At 66.4% G+C, this 18,745-nt stretch overlaps 6 protein-coding genes across 6 annotated transcripts in view; 2 read left to right on the forward strand and 4 right to left on the reverse strand.

Annotated features, from left to right (window-relative positions):
- Positions 1-1,365: 1,365 nt before the first annotated feature.
- On the reverse strand, positions 1,366-2,430 carry EMIHUDRAFT_631915 (hypothetical protein; the record flags this gene model as incomplete). Its single annotated transcript, XM_005785659.1, has 2 exons — positions 1,366-1,692; positions 1,873-2,430. The coding sequence occupies 2 exons, from the start codon at positions 2,428-2,430 to the stop codon at positions 1,366-1,368; spliced, it is 885 nt and encodes a 294-aa protein (XP_005785716.1).
- A 1,761-nt stretch (positions 2,431-4,191) lies between these two features.
- Positions 4,192-6,133, reverse strand: EMIHUDRAFT_434068 (hypothetical protein). Its single transcript, XM_005785529.1, has 2 exons — positions 4,417-6,133; positions 4,192-4,380 (listed from the first exon to the last, which is right to left on the reverse strand). Exons 1-2 carry the CDS (start codon positions 6,098-6,100, stop codon positions 4,334-4,336), a joined length of 1,731 nt encoding a protein of 576 aa, XP_005785586.1. The 5' UTR covers positions 6,101-6,133; the 3' UTR covers positions 4,192-4,333.
- Positions 6,134-6,817: 684 nt separating this feature from the next.
- Positions 6,818-8,363, forward strand: EMIHUDRAFT_434069 (hypothetical protein). Its single transcript, XM_005785530.1, has one exon. The coding sequence runs from the start codon at positions 7,005-7,007 to the stop codon at positions 8,349-8,351; it is 1,347 nt and encodes a 448-aa protein (XP_005785587.1). The 5' UTR covers positions 6,818-7,004; the 3' UTR covers positions 8,352-8,363.
- A 3,403-nt stretch (positions 8,364-11,766) lies between these two features.
- Positions 11,767-14,786, reverse strand: EMIHUDRAFT_434070 (hypothetical protein). Its single transcript, XM_005785531.1, has 6 exons — positions 13,943-14,786; positions 13,737-13,825; positions 13,011-13,103; positions 12,563-12,687; positions 12,383-12,484; positions 11,767-12,047 (listed from the first exon to the last, which is right to left on the reverse strand). Exons 1-4 carry the CDS (start codon positions 14,757-14,759, stop codon positions 12,658-12,660), a joined length of 1,029 nt encoding a protein of 342 aa, XP_005785588.1. The 5' UTR covers positions 14,760-14,786; the 3' UTR covers positions 11,767-12,047; positions 12,383-12,484; positions 12,563-12,657.
- An 869-nt stretch (positions 14,787-15,655) lies between these two features.
- EMIHUDRAFT_202367 (hypothetical protein) lies at positions 15,656-17,763 on the forward strand (the record flags this gene model as incomplete). The annotated part of the gene is made up of 4 exons (XM_005785532.1): positions 15,656-15,937; positions 16,017-16,085; positions 17,044-17,283; positions 17,458-17,763. The coding sequence occupies 4 exons, from the start codon at positions 15,656-15,658 to the stop codon at positions 17,761-17,763; spliced, it is 897 nt and encodes a 298-aa protein (XP_005785589.1).
- Positions 17,764-17,830: 67 nt separating this feature from the next.
- EMIHUDRAFT_202368 (hypothetical protein) overlaps positions 17,831-18,745 on the reverse strand; it is a gene marked incomplete at both ends in the record, with an annotated part of 1,147 nt that continues 232 nt past the window's right edge. The window contains 3 exons of the mRNA XM_005785533.1: positions 17,831-17,872; positions 18,285-18,421; positions 18,493-18,637. Of these exons, the coding sequence (XP_005785590.1) occupies positions 17,831-17,872; positions 18,285-18,421; positions 18,493-18,637 (324 nt within the window). The remainder of the gene's footprint in view (positions 17,873-18,284; positions 18,422-18,492; positions 18,638-18,745) is intronic.

Raw genomic sequence — 18,745 nt, forward strand, 5'->3', positions numbered from 1 at the left:
GGTTTCCCCTTTTTTTCTTCCCCCGGGAGAGGCTTCCCTTTCGGGCCCCCCCAACCCCCCCTTGGCCCCCCTTGGCCCCCCCCCTTAACCCCTCGGGGCCCAGCCCCGCCAACGTTGACCGCCAGGCTTGGTGGCCGGCAGTGGGCCGCGCGCTTCAGCCCCTCGCGAGGAACGTAGCACCCCACTACTCTCGCCGGCCGTCCCGGGCGGGCGGGAGGGCCGGCGCGCGACCGCCGACGCCTCAGAAGGGCAAGTTCGGTGGCGCCATCCGTTGCGGCTGGTTGTTGTACATCGACATGATGTCCTTCTTGCTGCCCGGAGCACTCTTCGACGGCTGCAGCATGCCGTTCGCGGGGGCGGCCGCCGCCGCTCCGCCGCCGACGCCCACCCCGAGGCCGCCTACTCACAGCGCCAATCGTGAGAGAGAGACACTGCGCCGCGCCGCCGAGGCGCCGCCCGACGCGCCACTGCCCATGCTCATCGCGCCGGGCATCCCGTGCATGAGCGGGTTGGGAGCGCAGCCGCCTCCCATCTGGCCCATCTGCCCGCACATGCCCGGCGGGGGCATGCCGCCCATGCCGCCCATGGGCGCGCCGCCGCCCATCCCGCCCACCCCGCCCACCCCGCCCATGCCGCCCATCGCGCCCATCGCGCCGCCCACACCTCCCATCGGAACCATGCCGCCCATCGGGCGCATGCCAACCATGCCGCCGCCCATGCCGCCGCCCATGCCGCCGCCCATACCGCCACCCATGCCGCCACCCATGCCGCCGCCCATGCCGCCGCCCATCATGCCCATGGGGGGGCGGGGCGCCGGCGGCGGCATCATCGCGCCCGCCTACAGAGACCAGAACCACCGCCTCGATCGGGTCGCCGTCGGTGCTTGAGCTGCAGGACGGGACTACAGCCGAGATGCAGCCGAGATGCAGCCGAGATATAGCGAGGCGGGAGGAACTGCAGCACGGGACTACAGCCGAGATACAGCCGAGATACAGCCGAGATACAGCCGAAGGGAAAACGTGGGGCAACGAGCGGCGCGCACCGGCAGGCCCTTGAGGCCGCCGGCGCCGGCGCCGGCGCCGCCACTCGAGCCGACGCCCATGCCCGCAAACGAGCTTGAGAGTGCGGCGACGCCGCTGCCTACGTCACCACGGACGCGCCGAAGTGAGGGAGGGAAGAGACGGCCTCGTGCAGTGCACTCGTAGCACCGCGTGAACACGAGAAGCTACGGATACAACGGCTCCCCGCGGAATACGGCGGAGTGACACGAGAAGCTACGGATGCAACGGCTCCTCGCGGAATACGGCGGAGTGCAGCGGACTCCGTGTCCTCTCGACCGCTACTAGTCGGAAGGTGTGCCCGCGTCTAGGCGGTGGTGCCAGCCGAGGCGACGCACGCGCCGCTCGGGGCGGTGAAGGACTTGCGCAAGGGCGGCGCGGAGGCCGTCCCCGCCGGCGCCGCGGAGACGAAGTCGTCAAACGCGGCGCTGGGCGAGGCGGGCGGGAGGCTGCCCGAGGGGGCGGCGGAGAAAGACGCCCATCCGTCCCGCGACGACGACGCGCGCTTCGGGGGCGACGGCGCGGGCGGCGGCGCGCTGGAGAAGGTTTGCCAGCTGTCGGCGCCGCCGCTCGCCGCCGCCGCCGGCGCGGGCGCAGCGGAGAAGCTGGCCCAGGCGTCTGGCGTGCCCGCGGCCTAGGGATACACAGGTGCAGACGCCAAGATGAGGGCGGGAGGCCGGTGTCGGCCGTGTACTCAGAGCACGCCGTGAAGACGAGGGAGGCGAAGCGGGTCGCATACAGTCGAATGCGGCTGAGCCCGCGCGAGCGCTAGTTGGAATACACGAATCCGCCTTCCGCTTCTACGGCCACCGGCCTCAAAGGCGGAAAAGCCGCCGCCAGAGACGCCCGCGCTGCGGTCGACGGTGATCGAGTCCCCTCCCAGCAGGTCCATCCCCCCCGCATAGGAGCCCGGCGCCGAGGCAGAGTAGAGCGTCGCCGGCTCGGCCGGGGTGGCGTTGCCCGGCGGCGGCGTCGCGCTGCCGGTGGGGCCGGGCGAGGGCACGTCCGAGTACCAGCGCTTCTCCTCGTACGCGATCCGCACAAACTCCTTGAGGTCGTTGGGGTGGCAGCCCTTGACGGGCCACTGAGGCGAGTCGGCGGGCAGCTTCGCAAAGTACTTCGCCATGTTGGCCAAATTGCCGCCTCCCGCCGCCCCTGTGAGCGCCCGCACCTCGTCCTTGTTCCAGTTGGACATCGTCACGCTCTTGCACCGGTGCGAGAAGGCCTGGTGCGCCGACTTGCAATCGCCGCACACAAAGATCTGGAACTTTACGCAGATCGCGTTGTAGCCGAGCCGGTCCTCGTGCTTGCAGGTGGCGCAGCGGCGGTTCTCCGGCAGCCGCCGAAGCTTGGCGAGCTCCGCCTCTGCCATTGTTGCCCTGGCGCGGGCAGCGGGAGGGCGGCTCAGGGCGGCGGTGGGGAGGGCGACGGCGCATAGGGCGGCGGCGGTGCTTTAAGGTTGACGGCCGGCGGGTTATAGAGGTGCCTGTGTGCGGGTTTAGAGATGCACAGAGACGGCGGCCTTGCCAGCTTCGGCGCCTTCACAAGAGGTTGGTAAAAGGAGTTGTTTTTATCGAGGGCGGAGGGCAGACGGCCTTGGTCGCCCGCATCCGCCGCATCAATTCCCCTACGACGAATACAGTGGAGGCGTGGCAGCTCATGTGAGCTTGTTTGTGTCTGTGTGTCGCTCGTGCGTGCGTGTCGTCATCATCTGTCTTGAGTGTTAGAGTTGTTTGGTATTGCTAAAAATCTCTCTCTGTTGTTGTCTTGCGTCCACCCATACCGCGTTGGTGTCCAGTCCGAGCCTGGCTGTTCTTCACCTTTCTACCTACCTACCTAGCTCATACCGTTTCACGCATTCCTCAAAATTAAGAGAGAGATTTTTTCAAAATTAATGACTTGAGGAAGAGCGTCCAAGATGATTTGTAGCATAGGATCGCTGTCGTAATAAGCTCGCAACCTTGCGTAATAGCGTTGCGCAACTGATTTTGTAACGTTCGTAACGCCTCGCATTTTGCGTGCACATGCTTCCTGCCCAGCGGCGCACGCGACAATGTAACACAGGCAGAAACATCATGCTGCTGTTGCTCAGTCCATGGCTTATGGATCCAGCCTCGTGCTTTGGCCAGGCGCAGCCGTATGATGAGTGCACGGGAAGTTACTTGGAATGTGTGGACGCCGACGCAGATGGCCGACTAAGTGCTCAGGAGCTCCCCCCTTGCGCACTGGAGGCGTGCGACCTGAATGGAGATGGCAACGTTACGCTTGGGGAGTGTGCGACATCCCAATGTGCAAAATGCCGGGCGCTGGCTCAGCCACTCGCCATTCCCAGTGCTCGACGACAGCTGAGGCGACGTCCTGTCAATGGTCAAGGCAGTTTCGCTCAGGTGGTATCCTTTTGTGCCATACGATCGAAACGTACCGCTCGTATCGTACGCCACATGTCACGTCTCAGGAGCAGCACGACCTATGCCTCTGCATCGCGATGGGCACGTGCAGCGGAGATGATAGCGACGTGCCCATATTCGAAACGGACGAAGGAAGGCTCTGCACTCGTCCGGCACAGAACAGCGATGAAACAAGCAGAGGCGGTGGGGCCTGCAGCTGCGGCCACAGCAGCAGAAACACAGTGTTTGGCCGTGTCAACGGCGACCTCCGAAAGTGCTGCCTGGACGAGATGCGCATTGAGAACGGTTCGTGCTGCTACCCAGGCTGGATTGTCGATACCGAAGGCGGCGCATGTTGCGACCCAAATAGCTGTTATTGCTTTGCGCTGGTCATTCGGCGGAATAGCCCCCCTACAAAAGTGGAGTTTTTCGATCCGGGAATGTCGGAGACCGTGCAATCACTACGGTCTTGGATGGCGTCGGGTTGTGAGGGGTCCGGGTGTGGCGGTAGCTCGGCCTCGGGGTGACTACTCGGGGGCGGCGCGGGGGGCGGAGGCAAGGGCACCTTAAAAAATTGATTGTGTTGTTGTTGTTATGTCTTGGAGTGAAAGTTTTCTCGACGAGGTGGGGATCCTTGATGAGGAGATTCCCAGATTCTCTCCACAGATTCCACCCCCGAAAAACCTGCCCTTCGTGAATTCATTGCGGCCGCGGGTTTGCCACTCGGATTACTTTTCCCACCAAAGTGAAGCCGCACTTCGCAAATTTTCAACAAAAGAAACCATACCAGCGACACTATGGATTTCGGGTGGCACACAGGTTTGTACACATGCTCATGCAACGTACTCAAAAGTATGTGGGGGTGGTGAGCCTGAGCGGCTTGTCTCATCACACCCGCGCAGCTTTGCCGCCGCCGCCCTTGCCGTAGCCGTTGCCGCCGCCGCCCCTGCCACCGCCGCCGCCCTTGCCACCGCCGCCCTTGCCACCACCGCCGCCCTTGCCATCACCGCCGCCCTTGCCACCGCCACCCTTGCCACCGCCGCCGCCGCCCTTGCCACCACCACCTCCGCCCTTGCCGCCGCCCTTGCCCTTGCCCTTGCCGCGCGAGTAGCCGGCCTCCGCGGCGCGCTTCACGCACTCGGCGATCCACGCGTCCGTGGTGGCGCCCATCCGCTGGCGCGTCTCGGGCGAGCAGCCGGTGGCCGCGGCGTACGCGTCCCAGCTCGCCGGCTCGGCGCTGCCCGTGAGCTCCTTCCACGCCGCCTGCAGCGCGTCGAGGCGCTCGGGCACCCGGCCGTTCGACGCGTCCATCGCCTCAGCGGTCGAGGCCGGGGCGTCGCCAATCACCTCACGCAGCACCGTGAGCTGGAAGAGGAAGATGCCGCGGCTGACAGCGGTCGCCCGGAAGACGGCCGCCGCCTCCGCTCGGCACTCGCCCTGCCACCACATCACGCAGCGCACGAAGCTCTCGTCGAGGTAGGCGTCGACGAACTTGGCGCGGTCGTACTCGCCGACGAGCGCCGTGGCGAGCGCGAGCAGGCAGCCGACGTCGGGCACGGCGCGCTTGTGCCGCGCGGCACGGTCTTCGATGAAGCTCTGCACCGTGCGCACCGCCTCCGCCCGCAGCGTGCCGTCGGTCGTCACGCACCAGTGGAGCGCGCGCCAGAAGGAGGAGAGCGCCTCGAAGAAGGCGATCGCCGAGGCCTTGTCGCCGCGGTTGATCTCCACGACCATGGAGTTGATCAGCGCGGGGAGCACGGCGAGCGGCGGGGAGAAGCCGCCGCTGCCGCCGGTCGCCTTCGCCAGCTCGGCGAGCGACGCCTTCATGCGCGCCGCCCACTGCGGGCTCTCGCTCGCGTGCGCGGGGTTGATGAAGGCGGGCAGCCAGTGCGTGAACGGCTCCTTCTGCGACGTCTGCCGCAGGCCCTGCTCGTGGAAGGCCGACCACGAGATCAGCTCGCCGAAGCTTTTCGGCTTGCCCTTCTCGAAGTACACGCCGTAGCCGAGCGTCGCCTCCTCGTGCGTGAGCAGCGAGAAGTAGCACCGCGCGACCGGCGTTGCCGCCAGCGGCGTGGCCTCGGCCAGCTCCGTCGGCGTCTCCGTCTCGAGCGGCGGGTACGGCGCTTCGCCCGAGTGCTCGTAATCGCCGATCTCGCAGCGGTAGCTCCGTGCGCGCTGGTACAGATCTCGCTTCTCCCGCGGGCTCAGGCTGCCGTCGAGCTCCAGCAGGAGCGCCTGCAGGTTGAGCAGCAGCGTCGAGACCGAGTACGCCGGACTCCACCCAGATCCGCGCTGTCCGGCCCACTCCCTGTGGTGGTGCCCAAAGTTTCCGAGGATATCGAGGCAGATTATTTGGGCGCCCTTGAGCTCCGCCCCGTCGTGCTCAGTGCCGATGCTGCTGGCGCCCATGCGGTACGGCCAGTGGACGAGGAAGCCAGCGTTAGGTGCCGACGCAGGATAGTCTGCCTTGAACTGGATGACCAGGTGCATTGGCGCAACTAGGAGCGTCGACGTGTCCACCTCGAGCGGCACGGCTATGTTGGCGTGCCACACGAGGGCGTTGTCTTCGTTAGGGACCGCTGAAACACTCGGGATGGGCGAGGCGAGGAGCTCCTTGTACTCCTTGGCGAGGCGCTTGAGGGCGGCGTGCGACATGGCTTGGGCGGTGCTTTGTGTTTGTCTGGGACGCGTCGATGGGACGCGTCGACGCCTTGACGACAGACTTCACACATTTTTTTCTAAGCGCCTCTCGAGCTTGAGGGGTCGAACGAAGGCCGAGGCATCGCAAATAACATGGAGTATCCGCGGGTCGGGAGGGGGGAGGACGGCTTTTAATTATTTTTTGTCGAGAGAGTGGCCGCGACCACGACACAGCCACGACCGCAACCACGACCCAACCAACCCAACACGCAGAATGGCTTTCGCGAACGCGATGGACTCGCGCATCATCGGAGAGAACGGCGCTCCGTCGCTTGCCACCACGGGCAGCAAGCTCCTCGACCTGCACACGGCACTCGTGCGCGGACTCTCGACGTCCGCGCTCGAAGGCCTCTTCGCCGCGGCACTCAAGGAAGCGATCACGGTGGAAGCCAAGGCGGACATTGTCATCCTCGCCTTCCAGACCAGGGCCGCTCGCGACGGCAAGGGCGAGCGGCGTCTCTTCCATGAGCTGCTGCGGCTGATCTGGTCGACACTTGGCGAGGAGGCGGTAGTCGCCGTGCTGCCGCTCGTCCCCACGATGGGCTACTGGAAGGACCTCTCGATGATAATCGCTCTCGAGAGTACGCCCGCGGCCGTCGAGGGCCGCTGCCTCGACATCATGGCCGAGGCGCTGCGGGAGGACGAGGCCGAGCTCAACGCGGCGGCGGCCGCGGACCGCAAGCCGCTCAAGCTCTCGCTTGTGGGCAAGTGGGCTCCGCGCGAGCACTCAGCCCACGACGCGACCGCCTCCAAGCTCGCGGTACTGCTGTACGGCAGCGCGAACAAGGCGGCGGCGCGGCGCAAGTACCGGAAGCTCGTCTCGGCGCTCAACGCGGCGCTCGGGACGACGGAGGTGCTCATGGCCGCCAAGCGGTGGGCCGAAATCCGCTTCGCGCACGTCGCGTCGACGTGCCTGGCGCGCCATCGCAAGGCGTTCCTCAACGAGCGCCTCCGCGAGGTGCCGTCACGCGCGCAGGCTGAGACGGGCAACCGCCACCCTCGCGACGCGGCTCGCGTGGCGGCGCGCCGCCACCTGCGCGCACAAATGGCGAGCAAGCGCGGCGTCAAGGGGCGCGCGCTCTCGGGGCCGCACGAGATCGTCGCGCGCTGCATGATCCACATGGAGCAACAGATGGTCATGGCGGCGCTCGGCGACGACATGGACTACGACAGGCGCGGCCTCATGTCGGATGCCGAGGGAGAGCTCGTAGAGGCGCAATGGGCCGACATGCGCGACGGCGTGCGCGCGTCGCTGCTCAAGGCGGAGGAGCAGCGCGCGCGCGCGGTGCTTGCCGCCGCGGCGCCGGCGGCGGCGGCCGTCGGTGGCGGCGACCTCGGCGCGCTGCGCTCCACGCTGCGGCGGTGCGGCGTCGACATGGGCAAGGTGGTGGCGCTCGTCGACGTGAGCGGCTCGATGACCGGAGCTCCGATGGAGGCGGCGATCGGGCTGGGCATCCTCACGAGCGAGCTGGCGGCGCCCGCCTTCCGCGATCGGGTGCTCACCTTCGAGGCGAAGCCTCGGTGGGTCGACCTGAGCGGGTGCGGCTCGCTGCGGTCCAAGGTCGAGGCGTTGGCCGCGGCGCCTTGGGGCGGGTCGACGGACTTCGCCGCGGCGTGCGAGCACATCCTCGCGGCAGTGCAAGCGGCACGGCTGTCGGCGGACGAGATCCCCGACCTGCTCGTGCTGAGCGACATGGCCTTCGACGAGGCGCACGGCGAGGGCCATGTCGCGTCGTGGGCGACGCACCACGAGCGGCTGCAGCGACGCTTCGCCAAGGTGGGCGTCGCCGTTTGTGGACAGCCATACCCGCCGCCGCGGATCCTGTACTGGAACCTGCGCGCGGCGGGCGCAGGCTTCGCGGCGGCGGCGGACGCGCCGGGCACACAGCTGCTCTCGGGCTTCTCCCCCGCGATGATCAAGCTCGTACTCGCCGGTCACGAGCTGGTGCTCGAGGAGGAGACGCTCGTCACCGCCGAAAGGCGCGGCGGGCCGACGCCGCTGCAGACGCTGCGCGCCGCGCTCGACGACGCCGCCTTCCACCCGGTGCGCAGCGCGCTGAGCGCGCTGCCCATTGGGCCGTTGGCGGCGTACCGCTGGCCGCCGGCGGAGGGAGGGCGCGAGCCCGAGGAGGAGGCGGCGGAGGAGGAGGACGGCTTCGAGCTCGTGGGCGCCGAGGAGTGTGTGCGGGTAAAGTCCTGTGAATAATAGGCTGTGAATACGAAAGTGGAAATATCGGGATGGCCAGACAATCATAAGAAAATCTGAGTTTTCCGAAAAGGGTATCGGCGAGCCTGCGCTCGGCGCGAGGTGCATTCGCCGCCCCGGCGACCAGGTCCGTTGACGAGGCGTCCAGCGTTGCGTCGCTGCACGCTGGGCGGGAAGGACAGCATCGCCGCTTGCCTTGCCTCGCGAAAGCGCGAGAAGGGAAACTCGGTCGCGAGCGGACCGGGCAGCTCGTACATCGCCGCGTTGCCCTCGATGGCGCCCTCCCCGACGTGCGGAAGCGCCCTTCCGTCGGGTATAGGTCGCGTTTGCCGTTGCGCGCAAGCGCGCCGCCCGCCAGCCGAACGACTGTCCGATGAAGCCGTGGGCTTGGGACAGCGCTGACTCGTCCCCGTGCGCGTGCAGCGACACGTCGAGCCGGTGACGCGGGCCATTGATGCGACCCCAGACTGGCGCGGCAGCTTAGGACCCACTGGACACCAACGCGGTATGGCTGGACGCGAGACAGATGATGACGACACGCACGAGCGACACACAGACACAAACAAGCTCACAAGACACACGGCCGGGCGTTGACAGGAAAGCATAGGACGCTAGAGTACGCGCCATTGCGACCGCGGAAGTCCGCACGGCCGCCACGAGCGAATGCCAAGTGCGGATCCTTCTTCAATACATGTTTGCGCATTGGCTGGCGGCGCGAGTGAGCAGGCCGAGGGCAGAGAGGGCGGCAAGGAAGAGCCGTCTAGGGGACCGCACCGGCACGCAGCATAGGGACATCGCGTTGCGCGAATCCTCCGAACGACGGCGGACCACCGGAGGTATCTATCACGAATCGATCTGGGGGGGCTTGCGTGCTAGACCAGGTGCCCGAAAATTGCGCGCCAGACCAGTCACGGCTTTGGCGACGGCTGGTGTATGCCTCCATCAGGCCCGAGTCGGGATCCCTCTCGAGCACCGAGGACCGAGGGTGAGCCACGCACGGGTCTACCTACCCGGGTATTTTGCGGGCTACCTGAAACCCCCCCGGGTTTACCTGCCTGGAAACTACCCGGCCCGGGGAGGGTCTCCGCTGATTTCTTTACTTATGAGAGAGAGAGTTTTGAAGACCAACAAGAAATCACGACTCTCACAGAGATTTGGGCTCGGCAGCTTGTTAGCCCTCAGCCGAAGCTGGGGCCGAGAGCGTACTTATGCGGATGTCGGATGCGCGCCTCACAAGCACTTGCTCAGAAAGAAAGAAAGAAAGAAAGAAAACAGACCACCCAAAAAAAGTTTGTCCCCCGATTTTGTCCCACGGACCGCCCGTCCGGCACCGCTCCGGGACGCACGCCGACGAAGCACCATCAAGCTCTGTACGGCCCCAGCAACGCATTCACGGCTTTTAGCTAGACTGAGAATATTGTGCACATGGTTGGTCTCTACAATATATACACTGACACTCTACCTCCCAGAGCTCGTCCCGGTCCGCCACGGCCATCCTCGGCCTCCGTCCGGAGGGCCCCCGGCCGAATTCCCCCGGCCGCGGCGCGGTGGGTGCGGCGGCGTCACAAATCCGACCACAGAGCACCGGGACGCGGTCGGGTGATCTGAGGCCCAACTAGGCGTATGCATTGCCCATCCAGGGCTATCACCTGGACCTATCAACAGGCGCCTGCGGCGCCGTGCTCGGAGCTGCTGCTCCAACCTGTTCACACTTGCGTGCAGTCCGGATGTCGGAGCTAGGCGGCGGCGTTAGGCAAGCCGCGGACCTTGCAGGCTGGTCGGCGAGTCGATGCAAGAACTGCAGCCGGCTCACCACGCACCCGTACGTCCACTCCTTCACCGCCGATCTCGAGCGGTGCAAGAACCGCGCGTGGGTCGGGTCGGGAGGAGCGTCGGGCTGGATCGTCGCGCCGTCCTCGGGCGAGGGCGCCTCGGCCGAGCTCGAGGGCGCCTCCTTTTGCAGCGGCGACTGCCTCTACTCGCTCCTCTTCTCGCGCGGCCTCCTCTCGCCAAAGCTCGAGGACCGCGCGCTCCACTTCTTCCGCCGGCATGACACGCTCGGCCTCAACTCGCGCGCCTCGGCGAAGGACACCCCGCAGCAGCCGTCGCCGCACGAGCTCGGCTCGGCCGCCAACCGCTGCTCCTCTCCGACGCCGACCGCCACGCAGCGCGCGATGAACGCAGCGAGACACCGCGGAGGCGGAGGCGGAGGCGCGTTCCCTCAGCTGAGCGCCGTCCGCGTCGAGGAGGAGGCGAGCGGTAGCAGCGGTAGCGGCAGCAGCGGCAGCAGCGGCGGCAGCGCAGGAGTAGCAGTGGCACGAGTAGCGGGTGTGTTTCCGCGCAGCAGCGGCTGCCGAGGCTTCGCACAGCGACCACAAGACGTCAGAGGCGACGTCCCCGCCTCACCACCACGCGGCCTCTGCCCTCCCAGGGCGAATCGCTCGACGGCACGCCGATCGTGCCGCCCGGCGCTGCGGCCCTTTTCGGCGGCGGCCCAGGCGCAGGCGGCTGCGGAGGCGGCGGGAGCGGTGGCAGAGACGGCGGCGGCAGCAGCAGCAGCGGCCGTGGCGGCGGCGGGCGCTCTCTCGGCCACGGCGCGACAAGCATCATTGGCTTTGCCAGCGGCACTGATGCGGGCAGCGGCGGCGGTGGGGTGGGAGGCATCGGCGGCGGCGGCGCAGCCGCGGGCGGCGGCGGCCCAGGCGGCGGCCTCGCGGACGGACGTCAGAGCGCGCAGCTCGCGCAGCAGTTCGACGAGGACGGCGGAGCGGGCGGCGGCGGCGGCGGCGGCGGCACGTTGCACCGGATCCGCGAGGGCATGGCGCAGCCCGCCGATCTGCCGGTGCGGGCGCCCGCGTGCGGCGCCGCCAGAGGCCCGGTCCTCATTCCCTTCCCCGTTCCCCTGTGTGTGCGTGCCCAGGTGCGACTCGACCTCTTCCTCCCGAGCGCTGGGGCCGTCCAAGGCGGGCGAGGCGGCCGCCAGTTGCGCGGCCCAGCACGCACGATCAGCCTCGAAGCGGATAGGACGTTGGAGCGCATGCACCAGTACTGAGAGCGGCGGCGAGAGTTGCAGCGCCCGTTACCTGTCGTTATGTCGCCACCCGTCTCCTTCTCGCTTTTGGACCGCGACCGCGGACCGGCGGTCGAGACACGAGTTTCTCGGGCGCGGAGACAGCCTGAGAATGAGCCTCCAAAAGACAAAGAAAGAAGGCGCCTCTCCCCGACGCGTTCTCTCCCAGACACTCCAGGCGCCCGCGTGCACGCGCGGCACATATTGCACAAAACAACGATCCCGCACAAACACCATGTGAAACACGAGAGAAAGAGAGGGCGCACCAGGGCACCCGCGGCGCGGCGCGCCGACGCGCGGTGCCGGGTGCCGCGGAGGGATAGCAACCAGCAAGCAGCAACGGTTGGAGGTTGGACGAGCGTTTTCTTTAACTTTATCATCACCCCGGGTGGTCCGCTCACACGCGCCCGCGCGGTCACCGTGCCGATCCCTCCCCATCCCCCGGTCCCCCGCTATCACTCCGGCAAGGGCGGCAGGGGCGGCGGCGGCTGGGCGCTCTCGCGCGCCGGCCGCACGCCCAGCACGTCCAGCTGGAGGATGTCCGCCTCGCAGCCGAGCAGGTCGCCGAGCGAGGGCGAGGTGCGCCCGAAGTCGCCGTGCACAAACTCCTTGACGTACGTCCCCGCCTAGGTGAGGTAGGTAAGGTAGGCTCCTCCACACACACGAGGTGGTGGGGCAAGGGCCGGGCTACCCCTCACAACTCCACGTCTAAGTGACAGGAGCCCCACGGCATTCAGAGTCCAAGGCCCGGTGTGCGCGCGCGCGTGTGTGTGTATGTGTGTGTGTGTGTGTGTGTGTGTGTGCATGTGTGTGTGTGCATGTGGTGTGTGTGTGTGTGTGTGTGTGTGTGTGTGTGTGTGTGTGTGTGTGTGTGTGTGTGTGTGTGTGTGTGTGGTGCCTGGGTGGTGAGGTCGAGCGAGGCGAAGCGCGGCGCGAGCCGCGTCGCCCGCAGCGCATAGACGGAGCGCGGCCGCGACGCGTGCGACCGCCGATGCAGCACGCGCAGAGGAGTCAGCTGCGCGAGCTCGACGGGGCACTGTCGGCCCAGCGCGTCGAGCTCCACCTGGGAGACGTCGCAATCTCCCGCAATCTCCCGCAATCTCCCGCAATCTCCCGCAATCTCCCGCGATCTCAGCTCCACCTGGGAGACGTCGCGCCCGAGCCGGACCACCGCGCGGTAGTCTTTACAGTGACCGTCCTCGCCCTCCTTGATGAGTGACTGCACGAGCGCCTCGGTCACGCGCAGCTCCGGCACGTGCACGACGCCTGCAGGCGGGGGGCGAGGGAGGGGGGGGCAGAGGCGGTGGCGAGGGCGGAGGAGGTGCGGGAGGAGGAGGCGATGGAGGTAGGGGTGCGGGGGAGGAGGCGAGGGTGAAGGGGGTGCGGGTGGAGGGGGTGGTCACCGCCGCCCGTCAGTCAAGGCGCCCCGCCGCCGTGCCGGCTCCCTCATGCGCAGGGCTGTGTGTCTGTGTGTCTTTATGTCTCTGTCTCTCTCTTTCTCAATTTTGCTCTCCGTGGTGGCGTGTGTGCGGCGGCGGCGGCGGCGGTGGTGGTGGTTGTGGTGGTGATGGTGGTGGAAGTGTCCGCACCCGACTGCGCGATCTGCGTCTGCAGCGCCTCCAGCCCGCCGGCGGGGAGGGCGCTGCGGTGCGCGCCCCGAAGCTCGAGCATGAAGGGACGGCCTGTTCACACCGCCAGCTGTGAACAGACGCCGCTCACAGCGCCGAGCCTCGAGCATGAAGGGGTGGCCTGTTCACACCGCCAGCTGTGAACAGACGCCGCTCACAGCGCGGAGCCTCGAGCATGAAGGGACGGCCTGTTCACACCGCCAGCTGTGAACAGACGCCGCTCACAGCGCCGAGCCTCGAGCATGAAGGGGTGGCCTGTTCACACCGCCAGCTGTGAACAGACGCCGCTCACAGCGCCGAGCCTCGAGCATGAAGGGGTGGCCTGTTCACACCGCCAGCTGTGAACAGACGCCGCTCACAGCGCCGAGCCTCGAGCATGAAGGGGTGGCCTGTTCACAAACAGAGGCGCCGTGACGACGCGGTGGGGACGGCGGCAGCCGCGCGCAAGGGGGGGGGGGGGGGGGGCGTGGACGAGTCATGGGGTGGCGCTCAGGCGTGCCCGGCGCGGCTGGAGTCTCATGGAAAGCTCTCCGCCGGAAGGGGCGAGGTGCGGGTGATCGAGCCATCCCGGGTGATCTCGGGCGATCTCGGGTGATCTCGAGCCATCTCGAGCCGTCTCGGGTGATCTCGAGCCATCTCGAGCCATCTCGATCCATCTCGAGCCATCTCGGGTGATCTCGGGGCCACCGAGTGGAACTTGAGGCTCGCGGCGCCAAAGGCCTTCAGCACCGGCGCGGCGATGATCTCCTCGACCGAGCTGGGGCACTTGCGCACACCTTTTTTGTTGGCATAGGGCAGGGCGCGCGTGAGGAGGGCAGCTGGCGGCGGGGACGGAGGTGGGGGCGAGGGTGGCGGCGGCGACGGTGGAGGCGGTGAAGGTGGCAGTCTCTCGCCGTCGATGATCCACGCCGTCTGCGGCAATTGGCGGGAGAGCTTGAGGTAGCGCCCGCCCAGAAAGACGGCCGCGTGCTCCACCGACACCGAGAGCACGTTCGGCCGGCTCGGCGGCTGCGGCGGGCAGAGCGCGGACGCGCGCAGCAGCTGGTCTGCGCGCTCGCTTGAGAGCGCCTTGAGCACAGACCGAATCGAGTCGGCGGCCTCGGCCCCGCCCGCCTCGCCGCCGCGCCCACCGCCGGCCTCGCCGCCCTGCCCGCCGGCCGTCTCGCCGCCCCGCCCGCCACCCCGCCCCCACTTGCGCTTGGGCCGCGAGCGCGGCGGCGGAGGCAGCAGCGGGCGGAGCAGGTCGAGATCGGCCATGGCCTCCTCCGCGCACGGCCGCCGCACCAGCACGCTGATCTGCAGGGCGGCGTCGGTGGCGCTCGCCAGCCCGGTGGCGCGTGCGAGCCGATCCATCAGAGCCCAGCGCAGCGCCTCCTTGATGTCCACAATGTCGGCGCGGGTGGCGGCGGCAGAGTCGGCGGCGGCGGCGGCGGCATCGGCGGGCGACGGCTTGAGCTTCGCCGCGCGCTCTCGCACGAGCATGCTCGACGGCAGCTGGATGTTGAGCGTAAACTGCGTCACCTCATACGCTACGGCAGCCTCGGCCACGGCCCTGCAGGCGGCGTCGAGGGTGCGCTCCTCCAGGGTGCCGAGGCAGAGTGAGCACACCGGAGTGTCAGCCGCCGCCTCTGCCGACGCCTGGCCATACTCGCCGGCGGTGCGGGTGCCGCTCAACCTCAGCGTGCACAGCTGGCAGGCGGTGCTACCCATCGTGAGACCGCGGGCTGGACGAACCCGCGTGGGCCTTCACAGCCTTGTTATTGAGAAGAATTTAAACAAAAGAACTCTGTCTCAGAGCACACAGGCTCGACACAGGTGCGAACTGGCGCGTGCTAGTACTATCACCGGCACACCACCGGAGCCGCCTAAGCGACTCCGTTAAGAACGGCAATGCACTTAGCACCGTGCACAATGCCGCTGTCCCCGCACGCTAGCTCGTTCACCGTCTGCCACGCCACGGCGGTGTGGAGAACGACAGACAAGCGCTGCATCTGCAGCCCGTGCCAGTTCTTGGTGGTCCATGTGACCTCATCGAGGTGCTGAGCGTGCGAAAGTTTGTTACTCAGCTGGTCCGCCGCCTGGTGTGAAGTGTTTATGTACTGCATCTTTAGTGCACTTTAGCGCAAATTTAGCGCGAATTCAGCGCAAATTTAGCGCGAGTTCACTGCGACTTTACATCCAGATTTAGCGAGGTTTAGTGCGTCTTTAGTCCAGCCGCGCAGTAGGATCCAGCCGCAGCCCCTCGCTGGGCCTCCCTCCCCCTGTCCCCCTGCAGTCCCCTGCCCACTCGCAAAAGTTCCCCGTCCCGTCCCTAACCGAACGAAGGTTGTTCAGCTGAATATCAACCTCCGGTGCTTTCCGGGCTGCTTCTCCGGGCTTACCATTTCGAAAGATCAGCAGACTTGGCTTGACAATAACTATCCGGCTCTTGTGGCGAGGGACGTGCACGCACTAGAGAGGGAGAAGGCAACACGGGACGAGGCCAGGGCCAAGCAAGCCGCAGCGCGGCAGGATGGACCGATTCAAAAGATGCAGAAGGGAGATTTATATAAGAAAATCAAGGAGGTCTTCTTTGAGCTGTTGCCATTGCACTTAGGAGGAGGTGCATGGCTGGGGCTGGATCCAACATGCTTGTACGAGTACACGCGTATGTAAAGCTGCTTGCGGTGACTACATGGATCATGGCCATTTGGCCGTTTCTGTCATCGTGGTCTGGATCCTTCATCCTTTGGTTCAACATTGGCTTTGAAATTCCAAGACCGACCCTCGCCTCTACTCTATTACAGCTGGTGGTCACGGGCACAGCATGGGTTGTGCGGTCGGAGGTGGTGCTTGCGGTGGCGCATTCAACTGTGCTGGTCCTCCTCTCGGGAATTGGTGCTGTGCCTGTGCTCAGTTGGGAGATCTTGCTCTGGAGGGCTGCATATCTAGCCTCACTGGGAGCCTGCCTTTGGGTCGTGAGGGCAGGGGCCAGGCATCTCCTGTGGTGCATTCTTGGCAGCCAAGGAGCAAAGCACGCGGCCCTGGCTAGCTGTGGTGTGGCCGGGAAGCCGTGCTAAAGGTGCGTGCCCGCACTAAAGATGCGGGACCCACACTAAATGTACTGCAGCTGCCCGCACCTAAAGCGAACTAAATGTGGCGCTAAATTGGAGATAAAACACACTAAATATGTGCTAAATATGTGCTAAATTTGCGCTAAAGACGCACTACACACGCACTCGAACACACACTAAATAGCGCACTAAACTGTCACTAAAGTTCATTCACACGCACTAAATTTAGACCCAGGCGCCCTCCGGTTGGGCGAGTAGGCCGTGCGGTCAACGCTGCCGCGCGCGACTTTGCGCGCGAGGCGGCGCAGCTTGAGAACGGCGGTGGGCGAGAAGCCGCCGCCGAACGTCTCGTGGAGCAGCAGGTTGAAGTTGTTGCGCTTGACAAAGATCGCGTCGTGGTAGAAACCGCGATGCGCCTTGACGTAGCCGTGGCCGGTCTTGTGGGAGAAGGGTTGGCCGGGCTGCCCGCGCGCCTTGCAGCCCATGTTTAGGCGGCGGGCCTTTTCTTCGGTGTTGCCGAAGGCGTAGGAGTGGCCAACGGAGGCGGGCGTGCCGCCACTCGAGGCGTTGCCAACGCCCGGCGAGGAGGTCTTGAGGAGGGGCGTCCAGAGCTTGACTTCATTCACCTCATCGCATCCTCCCGGTCCCGCATGGGGTTCCGCGAGGTCGACCTTGTACCCCTCGTTGTACTGCCGGGTGAGCTCTGGTTTCTCCTTGTCGCCGTGCACGACCGGCGCGTTGGCCGGGGCGCGCATCGCGTCCGCCCAGGCGGCGAGGACGCCGTCGTGGGGCCGCCGGTGGTGGGCCTTGTTGTAAAGGTAGTCGCCGAAGAAATCGACTGGCATGCCCCGCTCGAGCGCGACCCGAAGGGTGGGAAGCGCCGCGGAGAGCCAAAGGCCGAGCTTTCGCTGGAGCTCGTCTTGGAGGGTGTCGGAGGAGAGGGCGGTGGCGTATACCGGGGCACGATCAGCACCACCAAGTACGGCCTGACGTGCCAAAAGTGGAGCGATCACTCGCCGCACAATCACACGCACATCACGCCAGACACACACCCGGGCACTGGCCTCGGCGACCACAACTACTGCCGCAATCCCGACCGGAGCGAGGGCAGCGCCTGGTGCTACACCACCGACCCGAGCCAGCGCTGGGAGGACTGCGACATCCCGGCACCCGATGCGGAGGTGTGCGCACCAGAGGGGGAGTCTGGCGCCGCGCCGGGCGACGATGAAGGAGACTTTGTTTTTCCGCCGAGCCTCTTCTCCCCGAGCCCCTCCCCCTCGCCACTCCCACCGCCCAAGCCCTCGCCGTTCCCACCGCCACCGACGCCTCCACGGCCACCGTCATACCCTCACAAGACCTTCGTGGAGACGGTGGAGGAGGTGATCGAACAAATGGAGGAGCAGGCAAAGGAGCACCCCGCAGAGGCTGGGGGTGCCGTAACTGGCGTGCTCGTTCTCTCGGCGGCCCTTTGCTGCGGCCTCTGCTACTTGTGCCGCCGCAAGGGGAAGCAGGACCGCAAAATGAACGAGCTGCGGGTGCGCGAGCGCGCCTTCGACGCGGAGATCGCGCGCTCGAGCACGGAGCTCGCCGACGAGAAGGCGATGCAGTGCAAGGCATCGACGGAAAGCGACAACGAGGGAAACGGGGAGCCTGCCACCTGACCCGTAGACCTTTGAGACTGCCTGCTGGAGCTGCAAGCACGCACTTTTGTTGAACCGCACTTTTCGTTTATTCGTCAGCCCTGAGGGTGCGGCGTGGAAGCTGGCACTGCTGCGTACGTGAGGTCACACGTACCGGCGAGGACGGTCGTGGCGGTGATCGGGGTAATACTAAACGCTTGCGCTCTCGTCTCGATATATCTCGAAAACCGCGTTGCGTGCGCGCGTGCCCAGCGCGTCCCCAGCGCCCAGGGTCGCGGCGTCACACGGGCTGACGCGGCGGGGCCAGTGTGCGTGGGGGGGGACGGCGCGACCCCCCAAAACTTAAGTCTTTTCTCTCGTTTACCGTTGACGTATCGTCTCGGTGTTTACTACTCCGCTCGTGCGCCGATTTCCCTCGCGTGCGCCCAAAAGGGGACCAACAGAGCGACTTGGAGAAGCTACTGGTACTGCGGTTTAGTGCCTCAGCAGGGATGTGCTTGGACCTACCCTCGCGTTCGCTGTGACTGGGGCATCAAGCAAACCACGTATAGAAAGCCGTCCGGGTGGGAGCACGCCTCGTACAGCCAAGAGACGGGCGTGTTCAGCTCTACCACCACCCCTTGCACGATTGCAGTCGGCCGCTGCCCCTCGCCGCCGGAGCTCTCGGCGTCGGAAGCCGCTGCAAAGGCGCGTGGCAGTAGCAGAGCTAGAGCGTCGGCGAGCCTGCGGTGGAGCGTGTTGTGACACAACCGACACCCCTGGTCGAGGCGGCGAGGACGTGGACTCGCGTGGTTGGGTCGCCCGAGGGCAGCAGCGGAGCGACGGGCAGCTGCCGCCACTCGCGCTGCGCGACAAAGGCAGCGCGGTCGGCACAAAGCGCAGCTCGCACGCAGGCCTGCCGAGCGAAGCTGCGGCGGGCAGGGCGAGTGGGTTCAGGTTCGAGGGTTGGTTTGGGAGGCAGAACGGGAAAGCATGGTTTGAAGGCAGAACGGGAAAGCGCTGC

This window comes from Emiliania huxleyi (genome assembly GCF_000372725.1).
Source record: "Emiliania huxleyi CCMP1516 chromosome Unknown EMIHUscaffold_16, whole genome shotgun sequence".
In the NCBI taxonomy this organism is placed as follows: Eukaryota; Haptophyta; order Isochrysidales; family Noelaerhabdaceae; genus Emiliania; species Emiliania huxleyi.

What these genes read in the sequence shown, in the direction of transcription:
- EMIHUDRAFT_434068 (XM_005785529.1), bottom strand. Translation starts at nt 6,100, where the DNA reads ATGTCGCACGCCGCCCTCAAGCGCCTCGCCAAGGAGTACAAGGAGCTC. An exon ending in CGGTGGTGGCAAGGGCGGCG is followed by an intron (nt 4,381 to 4,416) that starts GTGGCAAGGGCG and finishes GGGGCGGCGGCG; the next exon opens with GCAACGGCTACGGCAAGGGC.
- EMIHUDRAFT_434069 (XM_005785530.1), top strand. Translation starts at nt 7,005, where the DNA reads ATGGCCGCCAAGCGGTGGGCCGAAATCCGCTTCGCGCACGTCGCGTCG.
- EMIHUDRAFT_434070 (XM_005785531.1), bottom strand. Translation starts at nt 14,759, where the DNA reads ATGGGTAGCACCGCCTGCCAGCTGTGCACGCTGAGGTTGAGCGGCACC. An exon ending in GACGGCGTGGATCATCGACG is followed by an intron (nt 13,826 to 13,942) that starts GCGAGAGACTGC and finishes CCAACAAAAAAG; the next exon opens with GTGTGCGCAAGTGCCCCAGC. An exon ending in GACGCAGATCGCGCAGTCGG is followed by an intron (nt 12,688 to 13,010) that starts GTGCGGACACTT and finishes CCCCGCCTGCAG; the next exon opens with GCGTCGTGCACGTGCCGGAG.